This window comes from Mytilus edulis, chromosome 10, assembly GCF_963676685.1.
Source record: "Mytilus edulis chromosome 10, xbMytEdul2.2, whole genome shotgun sequence".
NCBI classification, from domain to species: Eukaryota; Metazoa; Mollusca; class Bivalvia; order Mytilida; family Mytilidae; genus Mytilus; species Mytilus edulis.
Genome location: NC_092353.1, coordinates 61,214,996 through 61,230,814, shown reverse-complemented (window position 1 = coordinate 61,230,814; position 15,819 = coordinate 61,214,996). Strand labels below are relative to the sequence as shown.

General features: G+C 31.6%; 1 protein-coding gene across 11 annotated transcripts in view; it reads left to right on the top strand.

Annotated features, from left to right (window-relative positions):
- The first annotated feature begins 3,513 nt into the window (after nt 1-3,513).
- The window catches only part of LOC139491622 (uncharacterized protein DDB_G0286299-like), a 52,607-nt gene continuing 40,301 nt past the window's right edge, over nt 3,514-15,819 (top strand). For 4 of the 11 annotated variants that reach the window (XM_071279400.1, XM_071279399.1, XM_071279398.1 and 1 more), the window contains exon 1: nt 6,677-7,255. In XM_071279400.1, the coding sequence (XP_071135501.1) occupies nt 7,019-7,255 (237 nt within the window). In that variant the 5' untranslated portion in view covers nt 6,677-7,018. Of the gene's footprint in view, nt 3,602-6,676; nt 7,256-12,983; nt 13,165-15,819 lie in introns of those variants that run through there. The other 7 variants (XM_071279389.1, XM_071279395.1, XM_071279394.1 and 4 more) reach the window with 4 other exon arrangements.

Genomic DNA, 15,819 nt, shown 5'->3' with positions numbered 1-15,819 from the left:
TCCTTTGTTGTACATAAATAAGATCGTTAGTTTTCTCGTTTGAATTGTTTTACATTTGTCATTTCGGGGCCTTTTATAGCTGAATATGCGATATGGGCTTTGCTCATTGTTGAAGGCTGTACGGTGAACTGTTGTTGTTAATTTGGTCTCTTGTGGATATTTGTCTCACTGGCAATCATATCACAGCTTCTTTTTTTATATAGACGTGCATGCCCCTGAAGGTATTTATGTATCCTGAATAATGAAGCGGACACCCCTTCAGTTGGGGTAATCTAACCAAACGAGAGAAGTCGCTTTAGCGCCTACAGTATTTTTTAAGACTGCCATCTTTGTACATATGAATAGATGTAAAAATAACTTACCATTGTGGTTTCAAAAAATATTCCTTCTTTTAAACACCACCATGTAAACTCTTACGACGGATTAAAACAATTGTTGATACCAGTAATAGTGTGCATTGTAAAGATTAATTATTTGTACTGGAACTAGAGCTTAATGTCACTAAAGTACTACCATAAAGTTGTTTTATATTGATACATTTTTCGCATGTTTTGATATTTAGGAACGATTCTTGAGACATCCAATATTGAAGCATTGCTATGCTTCAACTGTCCTGATATTAATAGTCTTCCTTTATTGGAAAAAATCTTTTCATGAAATTAATTAATTTTAAGAAACTGATTTCAACTTCTTTTTCTCCTAGGAAATTGTTTTGCTTTTGGATTCATAATTAATTAAAACGGGAAATATGTTTGATCTAAATTAACGGAGAAAATAAGATAATAATAAGGGATATTTGGAGGTTATTATTTGTCTGTTTGTCTTTTTCTTTTTTAGCCATGGCGTTGTCAGTTTGTTTTCGGTCTATGAGTTTGACTGTCCCTTTGGTATCTTTCGCCCCTCCTTTAATGATACTGCAAACCAACGACTCGAGGAAAATGACAAGAACCGCCTATTGTTCAACATATTGCCTTCAACATACTGCCTTCAACAATAGATGCATGTATATGCAAACGGCAAACACTAAATAAAATTAAAAGGTACAACAGCGTTTTTAAAGTTGGTAAGGTATTGATGGCGATAATATTGTCTTTGTATTACTTACATCTAGTTTGAAAAAAAACACAAAAAAAAACCTGACTAGATGTCAGTAACTGCGAGTACTCAAATATGTATATTTGGTGTCTTTTTGTTGTTGGGATGGACGAGTACAGGGTCATATGTCCACGTGTTTTTGTTACATGTACATGTATTACATTATTTGTATCCATCTGATGGTCTAAGGTAGGCTAGCAATGCACAGTTAAGGGAAAAAACTTTAAATCTACACTCATAATTTTTACCCACCTCTTTCCCTTCCTTTATGACAAATACGGCTTTATAGTTGTGTTATGCATGTGTATACTTATGGAAAGAGTATCTTCCATATGTTTGATATCCAATAGTTATAATGGTGAAGTATATTCTCTTTTTGGTGAAACAATCTGCATTTATTTGAAACCAAATATTGCAAAAAAGGGGGATAAAAATATCTAAAAAGTCCCCAAAATTATGTCCAAAAGACAATTTCTAGAGTGATAACTTTCCCGAAACCATAGACATTTATGTATCAAGAGGTAAAACAAAATCATATACATTTCTGTTTTTTTTTTAAATGTGAACTTGATGATTTTTCTTGGATTAACGTTAATTTTAAAATAAAATGAAGAAGAAACTATGCTTAAGCTTACCATCTATAGTATATTACAGTAGCACTTAAAAGTCTGTCTATAATGATACAATGACTTTCAAGTGTATTTGAATGTTAAATATTAGTAATAAAAATTGTGACAAATCTTGTTAAACATCACTTTTTATTAATTTTTGGATACATGTATTAGTTATGTTTGATCATATGAAAGTAATTCAACGTGATTAAACATTTTGAAATATAAAATTGCTTGTTGTCCTATTCTTAACAGGGGAAATCTGTCTTTACTGATCAGGAAAGTCACTTGAAATTATATTAAAAAACACACATATGAAGTTGTCCACTGGCCCAAGTGAGCTATTGTAATCACTTGGCGTCGATCTTCATCTTTCATATACGTCGAAGTTTCCCTTATATACCTTTGTGTTATATTAAGGTATATAGGATAATTTTTTTTTTGGAGACAAGTGCCTGTGTGTGGACGCTATAGCTAGAACATTGAGCGTTCGGGTTAAATGTTTCTAGAAAACAGATAACCAGAAACTAATAACAGCAAAAACATCCCATTTGCAATCATACCACATCTCCTTATTCTTATATTGAATTACTTAAAAGTGCTACATCATGAGCAGGATTTGCTTACGCTTCCGGGGCACCTGATATCGCCCCTAGTTGTTGGTTCATGTTGTTCAGTCTTCAAGTTAGTTTTCTATGTTGTATTTTGTGTACTATTGTTTGTTTGTCTGTTTGTCTTTTTCTTTATTTAGCCATGGTATTGTCAGTATATTTTCGACTTATAAGTTTGAATGTCCCTTTTTGTATCTTTCTCCTCCATTTTTTATACAATCAACAGACTACTGACTTTTATCTTGAAAGCTATAACAGATAGACAGAAACCGTTAATAGCAAATATGAACAACAATTTACTGAAATATTTTTGTTCAATTTTTATATTTATTGTCCTTTTATTAATTACAATTCTCAGTGTGTTGTTGAGCTACTGCATTTAAATGGGGGTTTTGTTATCAAAAACTTAGCTTTAAACCCTGTTATCTAGAAAACAAAACTAGAAGACACTGCAAGTGAGCACTATGGCAAAAAGAAATAACAATAAGTCATATGATCAGAATTGTCAACTGATCGCTCAGTGGAGTAATGGTCCTTTGATGATTTGTGTTTTGTGTGTTTACTAACATTTTTGTCTATATATTATCTTGAAAAATATGGATTGATAGATAGAAGATATGACCAATTGAATACTTACTTAATAAACACAGAAATTTAAAATAAATCGTTTCATTCGTTTTTGGTGTGATGATGGATTAGTGATGAGCCATGTCATTAAAAAAAAAGGGGGGGGGGCTTTGAGAATGTTCTGATATAATTATATCCTGATTTCTAATTTCGAAGATGACTATCATGATCTGGGTAATGAAGAAAAACACAACTTAATTGCTTTGATTTTACTTAAATTCACTGGAAAAACTTTTATTTTTGAAAATAAGTAGCTGTAAATATATTTATATGGACTTCATCTTAAAACTCACTAGATCTAATCATATAGTAACCGGATGTTTTATTCGCATAGAAACAATAGACAATCAATGTCTTGAATCTTATATGTATCTGAGATATGTCAACAAATTTAACAGTTTTCACAACATCGATCTTTCGTTAAACTTTCACCATTCAGGAATAAATCGTTAAAGTAAACAGTATTTGGTATTAAAAAGATTTACACATATCTACAAATTTCTCCCATTACAAGACAATTTAATCCCTTACTTTTCCATTTATCCTAGTATATCTTAAAATAGTCATAGCCGGCTAGTAATGGCCACGGAGGCTTGGAAAAATCATCTTTATGTCCAGGATTTAAGACTTGCATCTGAACTATTCGCACTTGAACAGGTATACTTTTTATCTAACATATTGACATTTCAGAACAAGTCGGTCTTTGTAACACACAAGGGTTCGCGTTTGATGTTGTTTCCTCTTATTAGTTTTTCAGTATATATGGCCGTATACAAAATATAGTTTAGCCCTTGTTATTTTCGTTCAGTACAGTATATATTGAAAATATTTTTTTTAAATGTTTAAGTAAACACTTTGCATTAAATCACACCGTCTTCCAAAACAATGTCAATGCAAAAGAAGACAATGTAAAGATTTTAGTACAGAACATCATTCCTTATAAAGATCTTTCAACTGTTTCTGTTCTCATGCATCCATGGCTTTTAAATATCCAGCGTTGTTCGTTGTTAGTGTAGGTATATCCAGAAAGCGCTTCGGACGTATGACATTTATAAAATGTTGTTTTCATTTTTATTTTAATAATTACTCAAGTTTTTGATTTGATCAATATTGCAGGTTTTAGTCATAAAAATGCATTGATAACATTGTAAGATGTTCAAAGTATGCCAAAACAATGTTCAGACAATATAGAGTACCAGAGACATATAATACATGTATTTCTCTGAGAGAGAGTACTGATGACTACTGATATGATGCCTCGTTCACACGTTTTTTCAATTTGAATTGAATGCGAATCGAATTCGTTAATCGCGTTCACACACTCTTCTTTTTTAAAATTCGAATCGAATTCGAATTGGCTCATTCGCACTATCCAATTCGCATTAGAAATGCTTTTTCGTCAATACGAATTAAACTGTGGTGTGGAAACTTTCTAAATTTTAATTCGAATTAAATCATAATAAATAAATTGATAATGAGAATTTAAAGTTAAACGGTGTTTCCGGACAGTAGAACGAATTTCACGACGAGCACTGCAATTTGAATTTGAATCTACGTTCGGACATAAAGCGTTTCGAATGCGAATCAGTTAATGAATTCATGCCTACGGTAAGGCTGATTATACTTTGAGAAAATCATGGTAGTGTGAGATATAAGAAAAAAATAATCAGGATTTATACCAGGATTAGGAATAATTGTGTGCGTCAGCCGCGTCAGGTTTCGTCTACAAAGGACTCACCAGTGACGCTTGAATGAAAAGAAAAGTTAAAAGGCCAAATAAAATACGAAGTAATTAGTTGAAGAGCAAATATACTGAGGACCAAAAAATCCAAAAGTTTTTGCCAAATACAGCTCAGTAAAATTCAGTGTGAAATAAGTTCAACCGTAGGCTTTTCATAATTTTCCATTTTTAGCCTTCCTTAATTTTATATTCTCGTACATATCGTGATGCCAAGAATGGTCATGGCATCCACGATGATTAACCTTAGTGTTTACAGAAACATTGAAAAAATCCACCAACATATTAAGCTGTTAGTCTAGAGGTCAAAATTCTGACGATCTGTTACCTTATTTAGGGTATAATATCTCTGTACCATGGATTTTTGTTTATGAGAATAAATATACATACAGATCTACAATGACAGATGGTCAAAATATGTTTAGCTCTAAATAATTCGACTTGTAGTTTTTACTGTGATACGCCACCAATAACAATTCTACATTTGAAATAAAAAAGTAAAAACAAAAATTAAATAAATATGGGACAATTCTTGGTGACAGAATATCATTTCATAATATAAAGTCCTGGATTTATATTCTTACCAGGGGTTTGCTTCAAATCATACAAACTGGATCTCTGTTTATTCATGCAAATTATCAGAAAAATATCTTGCCTCCATCAATTCATATCAAGTTATGAATTTCCAACGGCCTTTTCTTTGGATTTTCAAAAAAGTAAAACTATTAATTCCACGTTTGGCCAATATAAATAAATACATTTTCCAGTCACTGTTTGGTGTTTTGTTATTAACTTTTATCTATTTGATTTTTGATAACATTTTGCTTGTTCTTATGCCTTCTTTTTTATATATACTTGTGCACATTAGAACAGAACAAAAAACAAAGACACAAACGGCAAAACAAAAACACAAACAAAAAACTTATAAATATACAAACAAATTTAAACGTGACATATAATTGTATTTCTTGTGACACAGTTGTATTTCTTACATCAAGTTGCTTCAATGTGTCTAGCGGTTCAGTTAATTTTAATATTCAGTAAAATAGTAGCAAAGTATTATATAGTCAAGATACTTCAGTCACGTTCATGTATACAAGTCCTTCATCAAAGTAGTATGCTGGTACTGTCACGGAATAGAAGTTTCTTCATAATAAAATTTCCAAAAGGAAAATATATTCTGGAATATTATTTCCACAGGAATAAATATTGCATTATATGTTCCTAACGGAATAAATGGTATAGAATTATATTTGTTCCAACAGGAATTATAGATTATCGTTGGTTATCTCAACGAGATTGCCGGATTTTCTCGCTTGAGCCGGTCACGGCGAAAGCGAGAAAAGCAATCGAGTTGAGATGAACAATGATAATCTGTTTATCGCTATTTTACCTATGACGATGTTGTCAATGTCATGTCAATTTCATGTCAATTTCATTAGCAACGCCACCTGTCTCTTTAGTTTCTAGCGATAATTTTCCATCTCAAGCGAGTAGCATGATATGAAAATTATCACAAAAAAAGATCAAAGGAAAAATGCACAAAATAGCGATAATAGATATTATGACAATGTTTATAACAAACTTTCCATTGGAACTTCTGTTAGGCGGAACAAATATACGTTGACATGCGCAGCAGTCACCTGTTGACAGTACACTACAAATGATGAAACAACATTTCAAGTCTCTTTATACTATTTTATGGATAGCAACCTAAGTTTTCCAGAACCCAAATGTAAATTCTATTTTTCTTAAAATCCATTTACATAATAATACTGCGAATTTGGCTATCCATTAAAGGAACAATATATATTGATACAAGAATAATTTCAGTATATTATCACTCAATTGCTAAACGGCCATATTTACGTTCGTACAATCTCAAAATTTAAATTTCACGATTAATTAAAAGACATAAGTACCACTTATTAAAGTGTGCATAATAATTGGCAATTTGCAAAAAACTTTGTGAAAATTTAATCACTATTGATTGCGGATTTCAAGGCCCATTAACGGATAGATTACTTGGCTTATTTAATTTCTTTTATCACATTTAAAACTTTTTTCATTTTTATTAAGTTGTTTGGAAAGATTATAAGTAACATAAATATTTACAACTTAACCGATTGATAACTGAGATTTCGATAACTAGGAAAAAAGTATTGACATCATTCTTTTACTGAACACCATTTCCCCGCGGAAACGTCACAGCACGCGATGAAAAACTGGAAAATCTAACCGGAAGAGGAGCACGTTTTCACATGTCACCTTGGGAAAAACGACGTTAGAAGATGATTCTGTGTTATTTTAGATGAGTGAAAAAGTTTTATAGGTATATGGCGTTCATATCAGCACCCACACTTTGTGAAATAACTTATGATATATCCGAAGAAGAGAAACGTTACACACCTTTTCGATATCAATGCCGGTCCGCTCCTGGGACACGGACAAATGTTCAAAGCCCTTCAGGGTACAGTGAAGTAACTAACTATAGTCTTCCAACAGGATTGACCGTAACCTACTATGAATATCTTCGTTCTCTCTATGATTCAAGGATACACAGTGCAAACAAGGCAAGTAAACGACATCTAGGTTCGCTCCTAAAATAGTTTTTACTCGATACTACAATAAGATATGACTGTCCACTTTCAGTTTTATGAATGAACTGCATTAGATAATTTGGGATCATTGGGGGAAAGAAAGAAATTATGACGTTACGGGGGTGGATCCAGCCTTTTAAAAAAAAGGGGGGAATTCCCAACCCAAGATAAAAAGGGGGTGTTCCAACTGGTTCCAGGGCATTTGTCCAAAAGATTGTTAGTCTGAAAGGTCATTGGTCCGAAAGGCCGTCTATTTACTATAAAGATTTGACAAATCCGTAGGGGGAAGTAGGGTATGCCGAGTACTAAATATTCGGTTTTCTCTGGTTAATTTCGGCCATAATTCGCGATTATACGGCTTCATTTCGGGTGCACCCTCATTTTGGCACAACACGGCCGACCTTTCGGACCAACGAACTGATCCCATTCCAACTATATGTTTATGTCCCGGTTCAAATGCATTGAACCTCTAAAAAAAAAGGGGGGTCAGACTTCAATCCCCAGTCCCAGAATCACCCCCCTAGATCCATCACTGCATCATTTTTTCTGGGGGGGATGCTTAATTTTAAGGACTCTTCACTTAAATTCTAAGAGTTTATTAAATTGCAATACATGTAGTTTAAGAGTTGATCTGACATCAGTGGCGCATCCAGAAATTTTCATAAGTGAGGGCCAACTGAATGCTTAAGAGGGGGCCCGCTCAGGTCATGCCTCAGTGATTCCCTATATAATCAACAAAAATTTTCCCAGAAAAGGGGGCCCAGTCATATTCAATTATTTATATGATTGTTTTGAGAGTTGATGATGAGGCCACAATTAAAATTATTTTGGTTTGCCCAAACCCTACCCAAAGGTTGAGACAGTGGGTAGGTAGGTAGGCATTTTCTTTTTTTTTCAAAAAAAGAAATTGAAGTATTGGGTGTTTATTAGTATTCATGCCTATCTGATTAAAAAATAACTTCTTCAAATCAGGACAATAAAAGAATTTGAGTAGGCAGCTTTTTTCTGGGTAGGTAGGGTTTGGGCAAACAAACCTATTCTTTTTTATGGCCTGATCGATAAATTAAATTAACAATCTCTTGTTTTAGATGGTCACAACTGTATCGGTCATATTCAATTTTCAATAATACTTATATTATAGTTACACAATTCAATCAACTGTTTAAATCTCATTTGCATTGAGACTCGGTTATATATATAAATACCATCATATTATGATCATTTGAGAGTTCATCAATCCAATGAGTTGTCAGGACAGATAATAAGATACTTTTATTTTATTTGTTTATGTTGTTAGGTTGCATACCCATCAATGTGCATCTAAAATATCCTAGATATGAAATTTTATATCAATAGAATTATCAAATTGTTGACCTATGAAAAAACTGATATTGAAATTTTCAGGATTTGTTTGGAAAGAGCAAACATGGTTTTATCTTCTGCCAAATCATTAATTTAACTTGCATGTACAGTGTTTTTACAGACTTCTTATCAATAAAACCTTTTGAGTTTTTACAAATGTGACTTGCAAAAGTTGAAAACTATATTTATTTATAATGAAAAATCAGATAGTTTTATTACAGCAATATTAGGATTTTGCTTCTCATTTCTAAATTAGACAAATATATATCATATAAATAAAAAATTCAAGGATCACAAATCTATGGACACTTACGGATATTCTTGAAATAAGCAGAAAAATTAAATTCATTTGACTTGATGAAATGTGTGTTCACATTTTTATATTGACTACATTGTATGTTGCTTTGGACTGTTCATTTATTCTTAAGTTATTAAGAACAGCATTTTGTTTTACTGAAAAATCACATGGCTATGAATTTGAAAAAATGTATATATTGCCCTTTAAAGTTTGCTGTTCGGTGAAAGCCAAGACTCTGTACTTTGACCTGTAATCATGATAATGGTTTACTTTTACAAATTGTGACTTGGATGGAGAGTTGTCTACTTGGCACTCATAATATATATTCTTATATCTACATGTATTATATATATATATAGACAGCTAACAAATAATATCAACCAGCAAATTTAATGTGTAAGTAACTGACTGGATCATCTTGAATAGACAATTCTTTGCAGATAAGATTTTTTTTAATAAAAGTCTTAAGTCATTTGCTATAAATATGTTACAATTTAATTCTATTCATGTGCAAAGGCTCCTAGCTTAGACATGTATTTACATTTGACTTTAAATTCAACTGGACAGTATTCATATATTTAATTGCAAGTTGTTCATGATTTAATATCATATATGTACATAAAGTCAGCTTAAGAAGTTCTTACACCTTTCTTTAGGTGCTTTATGATTGAACAATGGTCAGATTTAATACATTTACTGTAGAATAATTGTGTAATGTTTAATAAAAACCTTGAAGTGCCCTGTAAATATTTAAACTTTTAAATTGATGTGATTATAAATGAAAAAGCAATGAATTATATGTGTAATTATCAAAATAAATACACCTTCTGTATATTTTAATGTTTAATTGGTGTATTTGATTTTGAACATTTTTAGTTTTTATTTAGAGTTCGTGTTCAGTTTTGAATGATCTTGTAGTGCTTTCATTTTTGGTCTTATTTTATTATTATGAAATTGAATTTATATAATGAAGTGTCACTTTAATTTTTAGTCTGGTTCATATATATGGTGTGGGGTAAAACATGTCAAATGGCGCAAAAGATAATATCAGTTTTCAGTTTTAATTAAAAAATATCCTTCTGATTTCTTCTTTTCTTTAATGAAATACATTTAGTGCATTAAAGATGGATTATGTTGATAGTACCGTACCGTCTTGTAGTCTTCCTGATTGTAAAAAAATCAAAAAAAATCAAATGAATTTGTGACATTTAAAGAAACAATAATACGGGTCTTACATAAGAAATTTTAAAAGTTTAAAAAATTTGTAAATTGAAATGTACTTGTTTTCTATTATCAAGTTTGGTTGAATAAGATTAGTTACAAATGACAAAGTATTTTGTAGTATATCCCTGTTTACTTGTACCTACATGAAATAGTTGATATAAATCCTGGTCTTTGTAGGAGTATTTTGACTGTTATTTTTATTTGATAATTGAGGTCATTTTTCAAGAGGCCAGTGTGAGCTAATATTACCATAGGTTTGCATAGATCTATAGATGGAGCTAGGTTATAAATTATAGATGAGAGAAAACTGTATAAACTTATGACTCTACTTTTCATCTTTGAATCTATACTGTAGAGACAAAAACTAATTAATGGAGGAAAAATTAACAACAAGACAAGATTTTGGCTCTCATGCAAATATTCTTGTTGCACTGATTAAGTAATTTTTGTTGATGCAAAAATGCTTGGTGAGCAACCAGCTTCATTTTAATTTCTTTTTAATCATTTAAGTCTAGAACTTAAAATTGATAAGTATAACTAGAAGTCAGAACAGCAATCGTTAAGGAACAAAATAAGCTATAAATATTGAAATGGTATTGCTCTTATTAATCCTTTGAGACATTTGATTTTTTATAGGACCGCAAAAATTAAAAAATAATTCTGGACGTTTTTCGACAGCGTCCTCAGCATCGTCAGCATCGTCCTAAGACACTTAGTTTTCAGACATTGACTAAATTAGTTTAAGTGAATAGATCTCTATGAAATTTAAAGACAAGGTTTGAAACCACAAAAAAAAGATTGGGATTGATTTTGTGGGTTATGGTCCCAACAGTTTAGAAACAAGGGGCCCAAAAGGGTCAAAATAAGTATTTTTCTAGTTTCCAGACAATAACTTGTGTGTTAGTGCATGGATCTTTCTGAAATTGTACCACAAGGTTCCATACCAAAAGGTTGGGATTGATCATGGGGGTTATGCCAATATGGCTTAAACTGTTCAGGAATTAGGGGCCAAAAAGGGTTCAAAACAATACTTTTGAAGTTTTCTAATACTTTGTATTAATTGCTTATTTCTTGACCAATTTCAATGGGCTTTTATTCTTGAATTTTTTGGGTTCATTGTTAGATGAATTTTACTGTGTATAAAGTTTTTGGAATTTGTGCCAAGTTTTTAAATTGGTCCACATGAGGTCCGAAGTGTCCAAAATTAAACTTTGTTTGATTTCATCAAAAATTGAATTTTTGAGGTTCTTTGATAGGCTGAATCTAAACATGTATTTAGATTTTTGATTATGGGTCCAGTTTTCCAGTGGTGTAAAGTGGGGTCCACAAAAATTGAATATATGGGGTTCTTTGATATGCTTATTCTAACCATGTATTTAGATTTTTTATTTTTTGGGCTCCATTATTAAATTGGTCTAAATTGAGGTCAAAAGGGTCCAATATTAAACTTTGTTTGATTTCATAAAAAATCTAATTTTTGGGGTTCTTTGATATGCCAAATCTAAACATGTATTTAATTTTTTGATTATAGGCCCAGTTTTCAAGTTTCCAAATTTGGGTCCAAAATTTAACTTTTTGTTTGATTTAAAAAAAAAAAATGAATGTAAGAGGGCTCTTTGATATGCTAAATCTAACCACGTATTTAGATTTTTGATTTATTGGCCTATAAATGTTATTAAATTGGTTAATACTGAGGTCAAAAGGGTCCAAAATTTAACTTTGTTTGATTTAAACTAAAATTGAATTCTTGGGGTTCTTTGATATGCTGAATGTTAACATGTATTTAGATTTTTGATTATGGGCCCAGTTTTCAAGTTGTTCCAAATTGGGGTCCAAATTTAACTTTGATTTCAACAAATATTGAATGTATGGGGTTCTTTGATTTTCTCAATCTGACCATATATTTTGAATTTTGATTTTTTGGTCCTGTTATCAAGTTGGTCCACATTGAGGTCAGAAGGGTCCAAAATTAAAATTTGTTTGATTTCATAAAAAATTGAATTCTTGGAATTCTTTGATATTTTGAATCAATCCACATGTATTTAGATTTTTGATATTCGACCATAATAGGTAAAAAAAAAACAATTTTAAGTTCATAAGACCTCATTCATTCTGTGCCAGAAACCTATGTTGTGTCAAATATTTTATCACAATCCAAATTCAGAGCTGTATCAAGCTTGAATGTTGTTTCCATACTGGCCCCAATTGTTCAGAGTTGGACCTCTGCTGTCGTGTCAAGTTGCGCCAGAGGAGCATTTTATTTAAAATGGTGGGAAATTGAGGCTGATTTAGACTTTTACCTAAATATAATTTCCATTTTTATTATTTGGAACTCAAATCAAAAGTAAAGTAAAAAAAGAATTTACGTAAATTTTGGTAAATTATATGACCTTTTATTAGCTACTATTATACAAAAAGAAAAATGGGTATCATGGGGCAAAGTATTTCACCAATATAAATATATCATAATCAGGTTATATAAGAAAAAAACAAAGAAGTCAGAACATTTGACAAAAATTCTTAAACCTCAACTAAGTACATCATTAAGTCGTGTTCATTGCCTCAAGATAGCTAGCTGTGAACACTGTTATGGTTATACATGTTATAAGAATTAATTATTGTATTTATTGAATAGAATAAATGGAGGTTGTGGTTTTTTTCTTGAGAGAAACTTTATGTACAGAAGAACATGATTTTAATTTTTTCTCAAATGGAAATTCTTAATATGTAATTTAAATTGGACAATTTAGCTTTTGAAGTAACAATGAGTTGAAAAAGGAAATAATTATCACACAATTATGTTTGTCATTGTTAAAAATCTTTAAAAATTTGTTATTTGTTTAAAATGCTTTTGACTTTAAAAAGTGAATAAAAACATTTTGAGAAACAAGACATGATTAGGAGTAATACTTCGCCAAGCTTTCAATATTTTTATATAATAAATCCTGGACATATTGAATTTTGTGCCGATCCTGATTTTCCTCAGTTTGAAACAAAGGTAAGAGTTTTCTCCATTTGATTTCCACATTAGACCACATGTATACATGTACAGTGTATGTGGTTGTCAATGGTTCATTATAGTATGAGTTTAATCCAGGAAATTATTATTCAGTATTTTTTCTTATACAATTTTTTTTTCTTATACTTATTTAATTTCTCCAATGACAATGTGGGGACGTGGGGTATGTGAGCGTGCTCACTAAGGTTCTTTAATTTTTTTATGAAATTAATGTAGAAAATGTAAGGAACTATATCTTTTTCCTACGCATTGACAATTTGTTTTGATCCGACGTTATCGACGTCTTGACAACGCCTATTGTTGTATGACGTCAGAGAGTGAAATAACCACGTTTATTTCACATGTGAAATTATCGGTTTTTTATTTAACTGGGAAATCAATGTAATTCATTGCAACCAATGTAATAATGTCTTATATTTGTTTTATGTAAAGAAAATTTCTATAGAGTTGTCACGAAATAGAAGTTCCTTCATAATATTAGTTCCGAAGGGAATAAATATTACAGTAGATGTTCCTAACGGAATAAATAGTATAGAATATTTCCAACAGGAACAGGTATTATGACATTGTTTGTAACAAAGTTTCCACTGGAACTTCTGTTAGGTGGAACAAATATACGTTGACAGAGTAGGCTGTTAGTTTTCTTGTTTAGATTGTTTCATGTTTATATGTCAAGGCTATTTATAGTCAACTGTATGGTATGGGTTTTTTTCTCATTATTAAAGCTGTAAATTTGTTATTAATTTTTTACATCAACTTATTTGAACTTTGGTGGTTAGTTGTCACATTGGCAATCATACCAGTTATCCTAATTTTAGCTCACCTGGGCCAAGGGTCAAAGTGAGCTTTTCTTATCACTTAGCATCCGTCACAATTTTTGACTTGTTTCTCTAAAACTAAAGTAAAAGTATAATGATTGCATCATTTCTAAATAAAAATATCAGGTGAGTGGCTCCTTGGAGCCTCTAGTTACACAATGTGATTCAATTGAAAAACTTCTCTTTATGGTGATTTTTCACAGTGATCTCTCTGTATACACTGAACCACAATGATTTATTTAAAGCCCCCCCCTGAATGGTGGTTGCCCTATAGTGATCATGGTGAGACTGTCTGTCCATCTGTAACAAATTGTGTCTGCTATATATCTAGAGAACCTTTATTATTTCATACTTTATACTTGACATGTATATTAACCAACACCATGAGAGGGTGTGTCATAATGTCTGTACAACTTCCTAAGTCAAAGTTTAAGGTCAAAAACTTTGGTTTCAGTTGACAATTCATATCCTATGGGAAAGTTTGTGTCCATAGATATAGGAAGATGTGGTGTGAGTGCCAATGAGACAACTCTCCATACAAATAACAATTTAAAAAGTAAACCATTATAGGTTAAAGTACAGCCTTCAACATGGAGCCTTGGCTCGCACCGAACAACAAGCTATAAAGGGCCCCAAAATTACTAGTGTAAAACCTGATAATAATTCAAACGGGAAAACCAACGGTCTAATCTATATAAACAAAACGAGAAACGAGAAACACGTATATATTACATAAACAAACGACAACTACTGTACATCAGATTCCTGACTTAGGACAGGTGCAAACATTTGCAGCGGGATTAAACGTTTTAATGGATCCAAACCTTCTCCCTTATTCTGAAACAATAGCATAACATCACAACAAAGAAAAACATACGATAAAATATCAATTGGCAGACTTAACTCAATCAAAAAACGTATGATTAAACAATGAACGAATAAATTTGATCTGCGATATCTGAATACAAATGCACAGTTAAGGTTCATCATAACCTTTTGGCTAAAATGGCCTTATATGGCTAAAATGGCCACTCTATATAGTGAAATCGTTATGATTTCAAAGTTAATACTTGACATGTATATCAACCAACACCAGAGGGTGTGTCATTTCATGTATGTATGTACAACTTCCTAGGTCAAAGGTCAAGGTCACAAACTGGGTTCAGTTGACAACCCTATGCCCTATGGCAAAAATAAAAAAATATTACCACATTTTATACACAAAGAGGCCTACAGAGATGGTTCCCATCTCAATGTATAGTATAGCAGTGTTATAAATCAAAGTGCCATAACTCTTAATTACTAACAATTCACCCTGGTTCACAGTGATTCATTCAACACCAGTAAGAATAATTACTTGATTTAATCCTCTTGTGTCAACTGTACATCACAGTGATAAATCTTGTAAGGACTGATGGTATTCTTAATGAAAAATTATTAAGAAAAGCAGTTTGAAAATCAGGAGTGTCCAATTTAAACAGCTTTGTCTGATTTTGCTGCTCAACATCATGTAAGACATATTTGAATTTAAAATCATCAATAAAATTGAGAATGGAAATGGGGAATGTGCCAAAGAGACAACAACCCGACCATAGAGCAGACAACAGCAGAAGGTCACCAACAGGTCTTCAATGCAACGAGAAATTCTCCCACCCGTAGGCCCATCTTCATTTTTCCTGAACACATCTTTTGGAAGATGAATGTGTGAAAGTGAAAATATTTTGTATTTATATCCACAGGTTTTCAGCTTCAATAACTAGTCTGTTCAGTTTGTCGCTGGATATGAAACAGTCATCCATGAGATTTCATAAGTTTA